General features: G+C 48.5%; 1 protein-coding gene across 4 annotated transcripts in view; it reads right to left on the bottom strand.

Annotated features, from left to right (window-relative positions):
* Positions 1 to 2616: 2616 nt before the first annotated feature.
* STMN4 (stathmin 4) overlaps positions 2617 to 10581 on the bottom strand; it is a 22526-nt gene continuing 14561 nt past the window's right edge. Inside the window, exons 2-8 of one of the 4 annotated variants that reach the window (XM_006153234.2) lie at positions 9382 to 9472; positions 7604 to 7699; positions 6917 to 6997; positions 6268 to 6476; positions 5535 to 5726; positions 4794 to 4847; positions 2689 to 2752 (exon numbers count right to left, since the gene is read on the bottom strand). In XM_006153234.2, coding sequence (XP_006153296.1) covers positions 4827 to 4847; positions 5535 to 5726; positions 6268 to 6476; positions 6917 to 6997; positions 7604 to 7699; positions 9382 to 9394 — 612 coding nt within the window. In that variant the 5' untranslated portion in view covers positions 9395 to 9472 and the 3' untranslated portion in view covers positions 2689 to 2752; positions 4794 to 4826. Of the gene's footprint in view, positions 2753 to 4793; positions 4848 to 5534; positions 5727 to 6267; positions 6477 to 6916; positions 6998 to 7603; positions 7700 to 9381; positions 9473 to 10581 lie in introns of all 4 variants that reach the window. The other 3 variants (XM_006153233.1, XM_006153236.3, XM_006153235.2) reach the window with 3 other exon arrangements.

Below are 10581 nucleotides of genomic sequence, written 5' to 3'. Positions count from 1 at the left end.
TCAAAATACTCAATTTGAATCCCTGTTCTACTTATCTGTGTGACCCTGGGCAAGTTATTTGCTCTTTTTTTTTTTTTTTTTTAGAGAGAGAGATTTTTGTGATATAGTGCATGTGCACTCACCAGAGAATCAGGGAAAGATAGAAAGAGAGAAATCACCCCCCAGGGAGGTTGGCCATGCTGCAACCCCTTCTCCTCCATTCTCCTCTCAGGATTTTGGCCATTCACACACACACGTCCTGTATGAGTTTTAAGCCACCAGGTTCGGGACTCAAACTGCAATCAACTCTGTGGGAGTCCAGTGATGTACCCATTATGCCATCTGCTGGTCCCCTATTTACTCTTTTAATATCTCAATTTATTGCCTGCAAACTGAGAAAAAAGGACTGTGAGTATCTCCATACACTGAGCTCTCCCCTGCCACCTCCTCCTGTACTCTATCACTCTTCCTTCCTTTCTTCTGTGCAGGCTCAGCTGGGAATCAAAAGGATACTGTGGCCATTACCTTTACCCCATGGGATTGGCCCATAGCTGGGGCTATTCTGGAGGTATGAGGTCATCTCCCAAGTCAGCATCACAAGGTCAGGGGTCTGACTATAACACACTTTCCTGTTGATTCTGATGGTCGATAAACGAACCTGTTATTGTCATCTCCAAACAATGTGTGTAGAAACCATACCCCTGCTTCGGTGACAGGGAATCTGCATTGCTCTTTGAGTGGTTTATGCATTTCTTGATGTTGAATGTATATAACCTTGATGTATGCCTACTGACGGTGCAACTGGCCATTAGCAGTGCTTCCCGTGCTGTATGTAAGCGATAAAAGATGTCTGTCTCTGCCGGACCTCCAAATGACTTCTTTGGGATTGCTAAATGTTATGCACAAGCCTCCTCAGATTTGGGGCTTCCACCTTACAAGTATCCACCTCCTATGGTTGATGTGAGGATTAGTGAGCTAATATATGGAGGTCACTGTGCCAACAGAAGGTAGCGTGAGCTGGCAGCCTCACTGCCTGTATCAGCATGAGGTAAAACTCTGAGAGCAACGTGGAGCCTCTTGGAGCCCCTTTCCCTCCCTAATGAGGGGAGCGAATGAGTGGACTGCAGGAAGAAGGCACCTCTTTGAAGAAGAGTGAGCTCTCGCCACACTGAATAGGCTGGTACCCAATCTTGGACTTCCCAGTTTCCATGACTATGAGCAGTGAGTTTTAGCTACTTTTAAATTACCCAGACCGAAGTACTGGGTCATCAGAGAAGTCATGATGCACTTTTGCATAGAAAAACATAAGCAGAATGACTTTTTTTTTTGGGGGGGGGGAGAGGTTTTCACTATAGGGTACATGCACTCGCCAGACAGACAGAGACATAGAGACGGAAAGCGAGAAATCACCCCCCCCAGTGGGGATGGTCACGCCGCAATCCCTTCTCCTCCATTCTCCTCTCGGAATCTTGGGCATGCACGCACACACGCCCGGCATGAGTTTAAGCCACCGGGTCTAGGACGCGAACCGCGGTTGACTATGTGGAAGTCCAGCGACATAGCCATTACGCTAACTGCTGGTTCCCCAGAATGACTTTTCTAACAACACAATATTTTGCCATAGCATCCCAAACAGACTAAGATGATCTACCATGCATTTGGGGACCATATTAGACCATATCAGTGCAGGAAAAGAAAGATTGAGTTTCTTTTCTCATTAAATCAGTGCATTCAACTCGATAAGGGACAACCTATAAAGGGGGTTTTGAAAAGAGCTTTAGAAATAAAACTGGTTTTCTTTACAAAATAAGAAAGAAAGAAAGAAAGAAAGAAAGAAAGAAAGAAAGAAAGAAAGAAAGAAAGACAGACAGGAAGGAAGGAAGGAAGGAAGGAAGGAAGGAAGGAAGGAAGGAAGGGAGGGAAAAAAGAAAGGAAGAAAAAAAGGAAACAAACAAAAAAAAAACTTTCATTATGCCAAAAGTTGGCATGATTCAGCCCGCCTATCTCACCCAGCAACTCAGATGCTCAGGTGGCAGTTCAGAAAGAAAAGAGGCACCTCACATCATATGGGGTAGAAGCCAAACTTCAAGAATATTCAAACAACCACTGAAAGGACAAATTCAAGAAATAAGGAACTAGAGACGAGAAATAAATGTTTCATTGGTCATGATGATCAAAAATGATGGTTAACACACACACACACAGACCTCATTCCGCCTACTGCAGGGCCGAAGTGACACTTCTGGGCCTGGCACCCTTCGGGCTGGGCTTCCCTGTGGGCCCTGCTGGCACCTCCCCACCCACAACTCTGCCCTTTATTATGAGTTTCTACTGCCCTGGTCTTCATATTCCCTCAGCATGGCACCCGGACACTCAATGTCCAGGGAGAGATGTGAAAGCGAGGACTCGGCCCAAGGCTGTGGCGGGCAGCGTTGCAATGTCCATGAGTTCTTCTCCACCTCCTTTTCCCAAACTCTCTCCTTCTCTCCCCTCTCCCACCCCATCATTGTTCCCCAGAAACAAATAGGATGGCTTCACTGGTCAATTCTTTACATGTACAAACACCAAAAGCAGAGGAAACGCCCCTTGGCCACCCCCCTCCCCCCAAACCCCAGTGCTGGGAGAGCAGCTGCGGGGCTGCCAGGCTGCCTCGGGAACTGCGGAGCTGCTGGGGCTGTCCGGCTGTCCTGGAAACTTCTTTGGCCTCGGTGCTTTACCTGGAGGCCTCTTCCTTCAGCTCCTTGTTTTTCCGCACCTCCTCCGCGTGCTTGTCCTGGAAAAGAAGGGAGGATAAAAGACAGGTCACACAAGGCTGCCTGGGATGAAGGGTGGCTAAGGGGCAAGAGGACCAAAAGCCTTAAAGAATGGCCACGGCAGGAAATGAAGTGCTGTGTCTGCACAGGTGTCCTGAGTGGGCAGAAGGTGGCAGGTGAGACTGGCAGGTGAGCAAGCCTGATGTGACCTGAAAGATCTCAGGGGCTGGTGGGTCCTGACCTCCTGGAGGGGACCCACTTCACAGTGATCCCAGGGCACCCATCTTCTCCCTCCCTCACCTGGCCATTCTGGGGTTGGATTGATTTTTGTCACCTGACATCATGGAAGGAGCCACTTGGGGTAGCTTGTGCCAGAGGAGCTGGTAGGCAAACAGTGTCTTTGCAAGCATTCCCTACAAATTGCATGCACTTGCCTGCTGCCTTTATTTCTTGTCCATTTCCTTAGTGAGAGTCCCTTTACCCGCCTTGGTGAAAGATGAGAACTCTTAAGATAGATATTCACACAAGAACTTTGGAAAATATTGCCCAGCTTAAGAAGTCAACTTTCTTGCAACTGGTATAAGAGAACCCTCTTGTGTCAGAGTCACCGAGACTAGGGATGGGATCTGTCTTCCAAGCCCACCAGTAGGTGACCTTGACTGACCCACTTCTCCAATCAGGCCTCAGCTCTCTGGTCTTAAAAGAGAGGGATGTGAATGGGAAGCTCTTTCTCATTGAGAGTTCTCTGCTTATAGTATTCACCTGTCAAAATGTATTGCAGTCTGCCTTACGTCACTGCTCATTGTGGGTCATTTTAGACAGTGACTTCCTTTTGGGCAGAGGTCATGTCTTGTTTGTCTGTATTCCCAGTTGCTACTCTGGCACCTTGTACATGCCAAGTGCTCAATAAATGTTTTCCCTCCCAGAGCCTGGCATTGTCATATTCAGATGATGGCATAAGCTGTAGTAGACCCACTGAGGCAGTCCAGGATCCTAGGATATATATATTTGCAGTTTTTTAAACTATAGATATTTCCCTAGAAAGGCTATAGAACTTTCCATGGCCTGGGAGTGGGAGAAGTGGTATATGTGTATTTTTAAACTTTACAGCAGGTGAGTCTGGTACAGATGGATATGACCCATGGCAAACACTGGCACAGGAGGTGTTATGGAAGGTGTCCATGGTATGATGCACAAGTATGTGGGGTAGGAAACATACACCAAGTTCTCACCCCACCTCCTGACTCTACCAGTGGGTTAAGGGAGCAGGGATCAAGGTCCCAGAGAGTGATGCCTCTCAAATGTCTGCTCTGACATCTTACTTCTTTGAGTCTGTCTCACTTCCTAAGTTAGTATTCCAGAATGTGGGCCTTTCCAATGTCTCCCTCTCTGCTATACCTTCTTCTCAGGTGAGCTCACTAAGCAGAGCCCTGGGTTTCTGGACTCAGTCTCCTTGGCCTCCAATGGCCTCCTCACCAATGAAATGCTGATGAGACAATTGTGGGATATGAGATGAGAGTCATGTAAACTTGGGGCTGAAGAGCTGGGTCCCAGCTCCACTGCTTATAGTGTGGGACCCTGAGCAAATCAGTTGACCTCTGACATGGTTTCCTCGTCTGCAAAAAGGGTATTGCACTCCCCCTTACCTCATGAACTTATGAAGATGGTAGTTATGATGAAATAAGTGTTCTGCAAGCAGTCTCTCAAACATCATGCCATGTGTCTAGCTTGTCAATTACTCATTTGGAGTCTGGCCTGAGAGCCTGTGTCCCATCCTATCTCAACATGAGAGCTTTTTTTTTCTTTGAAAGTTTGTTCCAAGTTATCCTCCAATACTTGGAGAAACTTGAAGTCAGACCCAGATCGCTCCCCTCCCAGTGGTACTTAGTGGAGGACATGCTGCCCCCTGTTGGAGGGAGAACTAGAGTGCAGGAGCTGCCACATGCTGGCCTACTCAATGTTCAAATCCCTGTGAAAAAATCAGATCTTTCTAGGAGCTCTTGCCAAGGGCCTGAGACTCTAAGTGGATGGGCAGGAAGGAGTGGGGACCACGCTGCTCACCATGGGACGAGGCCACCGATCGGGTCCCTGGAGTCACCGCGCAGCAGGCGGCTCCTGGAAATAAAACACAGAGCTGGAGCTCTCCCAGGAGCTGCAGGAGAAACTGGGGCAGCCTTGAGACTCAGGAAATGAGGCCAGCGTGTTCTCAGCAGAACGGTCTGTTATTCTGCTGACACGTGGGACCAACCCCAGTCTCACGTTTCTCATATGTAGGTGACACCATTCAGTTTATTGACTAAAGGCAGCATATTGGAAAGACTTGTGACTCACTCAGTCCATGACAAGGGGTTTAGAGAGAATCATGTTTCCTGGTTGATAGGCAACTCAGCGCATCATGCCCTTGGCTTAGAGCCAAGAGCTCAAGTCTGCATCTTTGATTAAATTAAATAAGTCCATTCAAGGATGACACCAGAAATGTACAACTGTTTGCCTATCCCTACTCCTTTGCATCAAGTAGGCCTTCTCTAGAATAAGAGGTTTAAGCTCTCTAAGATGGGAAATTACAATTGTGTAACTATGCAGAATATCTCCCAAGGAAAGTCAAAGCTTGGTTCATGTTTCTTGCCTGTGACTTCCCAAATCATCCCCTTGAAACTCTCTAAGGATCCTGTCTAATATATGTATCCCCATTCCTGCCCCAGGCTGCTTTCTCCTTAAAGTGAAATGCAGGTCCACATATACTTGCCATGGAAAGAAGACAGAGTATCCCAGGAGCCTCCTTTCTAATCTAGGACCTCTTACCTTCTCTTGCAGACGTTCCAACATGGCAGCAAGGTGGGCCTCCCGGTTCTCCTTATTGGATTCCATTTTCTGGGCCAGTTTTTCTTTAGCCATCTTAATGAAGTTGTTGTTTTCTTCAATGGCTTTTTGGATCACCTCCCGCTCATGTTCTCGTTTCTCTGCCAGGTGCTTCAGGAGCTCAGCTTCCTGGTACTAGGGAAGTACAAAGGTAGAAAGGCTTGCTGTGTTTGAATGCCCTTCCAAAATTCATGTGTTGAGATTTGGTTGTGACAGGATTAAGAGGATGAAACCTAATTTGACTGAGTGTTGAAAGTGGTGGCTTTGGGGGGAAGATTAGGATTAAAGTCACTGTGTGGGGCCCCTGTGATTGATTCCTGGTGCATTTGTAAAACGAGGAAATAGATGAGACCAGAGCAGAGACACATGGATACACATGCATGCTCTCCTGTCCTCTGCCATCTTGTGAAGACCAGAAGACCCACACCAGATGTAGCCCCTGGACCTTGGACCTCAAAACTGTGAGCTGCCAACCAAACTACAAACTCCTAGAGGCCAAGGGCTTTTCCTTCTTTGTTTCCCTCAGGGATGCCTCACTCTCTGCTCCCCACCTGAGAGGTACTGCCTACAGGTTTGCAGGTTGATGGCAACCTAACCCCAGCTCAGGGCCACCACCTGTCTTCTCCTATTTTCTCCCACTCAGTCTGAAAAGGAGGGAAGAGTGGTTAGTACTTACCTTCCTTCGCTCCTCAGCTGCTTCTAGCTTTTTCTGTATCTCTTCCAGTGATGGGTCTCTCCGCCTGGGTAGGGAGGCATTGAATTCGGGCACCCCATCAAAGGAGGGTGGTTTCAGGATGACTTCGAAGGACTGCCCTGAGGTGCATTTGTTCAGTTCAATGACTTCCATGTCAGAAATTACACACCAGTTCAGGTCCACAGTGTCAGCTGCAGAGAGCAGAAGAGGGGCTGCTCACCTCCTGCAGAATGTGTGGGCACCGTCAAGCATGCACACAGACATGGGGGAGCTAGATGCCCAGGGCAAACAGGAGACAAAGGGTCTGGCTCAGTCCTGATCATTACTACTTAAGGCCCATGGACTTTGTTACAGCTGAAGGATTTCATAGCCACAGTAAAGTTTTAGACTCCCAGAGTAGCAGGGACCCAGGATATGTAGTTTCTGAACATGGCTACAGTAACCTGAGCTGCTTTGCTTTGGCTTCTGCCATCTGTCTCCCCTGACAGTTGGGCACTTGCTCAAATTGTCATCTATGGTGACAGAGTGTGTTGCGTATACCCCCAGCTCACCCACCCCCCCATCCACTCCTCATCCCACTACCAATCTGACAGCTCAGCCTATGGATGCCTCTCCCCTCACTCCCTCCTACCCTCTTCTCTTCTTTCTCTCCAGTCAGCACTGTCTTTCCGCTGGCTTTGAGATTTTCTCCTACACTGTCTCCCACACCAGCCTAAACAGAAAAAACAATCTCAGGTCATCCAAGCACTCCTGTCTCTCATTGCCAGACAAATCCATCCCTTCCTTTGAACTAGGAAATTAGGAAATGATCTGTTCCCCAACCAGCCCTGATGAGAACATGCAACCAGTGCTCCCTGCCAGAGTTGTGGGGATATCCCTGCCAGAGGCCCCATGGGTCACAGAGCCTCCTCACAGCACTGCAGACAGAGGCCTTCTTCCCACCCCTGGACTATGCCAGAACATTCTCTACTCTTCCCTGAGACCTATTGACCCCGGAATCTAGTGATACACAGTCTTCTCTTCTCCTCTAGTCTAGGTAATCCCCACAGGCAGAACCTCTGTCAGGGGCACCTTTGCATCCTCTGGGCAGCAATTTGCTAAGCGAATGAACAAAGGGGACACTAAGACTGAGGTCGCTCTGGGGTACCTGAGTCAGAACTAACTCCACCCACTGTCTGGTGCCAGCCTGTACCCCTTCACCTCAGACCCTCAGGTTCAGTGGGCCAAGATGTGGGGATGGAGGTTCATGAAACTGGGGCACAACCATCATACCCATGAAGCCTTCCACCCTCTACGTTCCTAGGGAGCCTTCACCAACCTTCATATTTGTAGGATGACTTATTCAGGGGATCCGCCAGGAAGCAGGAGCAGAACAAGGATACCAGTGGGAGCTCCTTCATCTTCTCTTTGTAGGCTGTGGAAATACCACAGCAGGTGAGGATGGGCAGCTCCTTTAGACTTGGGAGCTTGCATTCACGTGGTCCTGAAAGTCTGAGCAGGCTGGGCTCCACAGAGGCACCCAAACCATTCAGACTCATGTCCAGGTGGGGAATCAGCACTCTTTGCCCTGAGCCACCCAGTTTGGGATTCCCACATGTGATTTAGAGCCACGATTGTCCCCCAATGAAACCTGAGCCTTCCAAAGTGCACAGAGACATCATCTTTCTTCCTAGAATGCCATCTCACTCTCATTGGTCTAAATGCAAAGATCCTTGGGTGGAGACCCCGAGCACCAATCTCCTCTCCCAACTCCACCCTCTTGGGACTTTGCTCTTGATTCCTTCACACTTGGCCAGGGATACTCCAATTCTTTACCTCTAGGATGCAGGAAATTCACCATCCTGCTCAAAGTTCTTAGCAGTGCTGCCCCAAAGAATTACAAAGCTGGACAGGATGGGGCAATTGTGCCTGCTCCTCTGGTTTAGCTGTGAGCCTTCCCTGGCCTTCCTAATACTGTGCTTAAAGACAGGAGGTTGTGGAGGGGTGGCACCCTCTCCCACAAGGTCTGGAAGTACCCCACCTTCTCTGGTCTCTGTGTTTGGAGGGTCACAGTCAGAGCTTCCCTGGCCCAGTTCTGTTTCTGCTAGTTCCTGCCCCACTCCCCTGGAGTCAATGCACCTGGCTTCATGCTTGGCATGCCTGGTCTCGTAGCACTCAGCTGAGCCCCAGCACTGTGTAGGTGCTCTCCCTCTCATTTCCTTTTATAAATTCGAAAACATAAGTAACTGCAAAAATAATACATGACCATTGTAAAAACTTAAAACAAGCACACAGAGATGAGCAAAAGCAAGCAAAACTCTGCTGTGATCCCACTATCCAGGATCATCTCTTTCCACCCATAGACATATACCCTGTCAGTCTTGTTTCTGTACATTTGTAAATACATACAGTAGTCTCCCCTTATCTGCTAGGGATGTGTTCCAAGACACCCAGTGGATGCCTGAAACCATAGATAGTACCAAGCCCTCTTTTTTTTTTCTTCTTCTTCTTCTTCTTTTTTTGGAGAGGTTTTTGCTATAGGGCGCGTGCGCTCACCAGAGAGACAGAGAGAGACAGGGAGACAGAAAGTGAGAAATCACCCCCCAGGAGGGATGGCCACACCACAATCCCTTCTCCTCCATTTTCCTCTCAGGATCTTGGGCATGCACGCACACGCGCCCGACGTGAGTTTAAGCCACTGGGTCCAAGACTCGAACCATGGTCGACTACGTGGACGTCCAGCAACATAGCCATTAGCTAACTGCTGGTCCCCCAAGCTCTCTTATAGTGTTTGCTCAGTCTGATAACAGGGTGTCCACTAAGTAACTAATGGCAAATGGCATATACAGTGTAGATAGCTGGACAAAGGGATGATTCACATCCAGGGAGGGCTGGAGCAGAATGGTGTGAAATTTCATCATGTTACCCAGAAGGGCATGCAATTTAAAATGTACAAATGATCTATTTTGGGAATTTTCCATAAATATTTTTGGTCTGTGGTTGATCACAGTAACTGAAACCGTAGACTGTGGATCCGTGAATCGGGGGACTACTGCATCTCTGTGTAGAGGACTAGTCATTAGTCATGGTGCCCTAGCCCATCATGTTTGTACCTACCAGCGAGGGTCATGTTTTCTGGGATCTTGTGGCTGAATCCAACAAAAGTCACAGACCGGGTCAGTCAGCAGTTCAGGATGCTGTCACAAACCTGAAAAAGGGGATAGTTTTACCTGACAGGTTATTCTCCTAAGGGGGGGTCTTCATACTACCAGAACAGGAATCTCAGGGGGCCTCGTTTATGCTCACCTCCATGCCCTCTACTTACCAATTCTCACTTTCCCTAATGCTGACCCCTCCCGCCCCACCCCAATCAAGCTTATTGTCCAGTCACTGATGAGCGTTTTATAGTTAACTTCCTCGAGGTCCCCACAATAGGCAAACATGGGTTTCCTAAAGCCTTGGGGTCAAAGAGTGCTCATCCTTCTCCCTGTGCAGTTCAGGGGCCTGGACCAAAGTAAGGTTAGGATGAGAGGCAAATCCTCAGTCACAATCGCCTGGGAGGTATTCATAAAATAACTATGTGTCCTGAACTTGACCTCCTGCCTGCCAGTTCTGATATGAGGTGAAAGGGAATCAGATGGAGAATGTGAAAATACTCCTTCAGATACCCCCCCACACACACACACACACATTTCCCCTTCCCCAGGAGCTTTTGGTCTAACCTCTCCTTGACTCCATTTAAGACAATCCTAGACAATAAGGCCATGAAGGTATGATGTCATCATCATGTGATAGTGAGAAACAGACTGCCATGTGGATCATGTGGGAGCACAGGCATGGGGCTCCACACTCAACAGGAAGCCAGAGGAGCCAAGGAGGGCCTCCTAGCATTGGCAATATCTGAATTGAGTTCTACAGGACAAGTCAGGATCTGGCAGGAAGTGGCAGGGAGGGCATTCTGCCCAGGGAACAGCAGGTGCAAGGGTTGGGCGAGAAAGCTCCATATCTGTGGGAATGGATGTTGAGCTGGTTGGTGCTGGACCAGAAAGTGGGAAGATAGAAGGGGAAGGAATAAGGAAACAAGATAGGTAGGAAAGGAAAAGGTCTGAGAGTATCTAGGGCTTAGGAGGTGACAGAGATCCACTGAGAATACTTTCAAGGGAATGAGGAATGCCCAGTGGTGAGTACCTATCATTAGGAGTGCTTGATCCTTGGCCACCCTTAGAGGTCACTAGGTCAATGGAGGGTGGCATAGCTGAATCCCACTGTCTATATTACCACAAGGCACCAGAACTCTGAGTCCACCTTGGAGCTCTT

Source organism: Tupaia chinensis, unplaced genomic scaffold (genome assembly GCF_000334495.1).
Source record: "Tupaia chinensis unplaced genomic scaffold, TupChi_1.0 Scaffold000366_1, whole genome shotgun sequence".
In the NCBI taxonomy this organism is placed as follows: Eukaryota; Metazoa; Chordata; class Mammalia; order Scandentia; family Tupaiidae; genus Tupaia; species Tupaia belangeri.
Note: the sequence above shows the minus strand (reverse complement) of the source record. Positions and strands in the feature narration are given on the sequence as shown.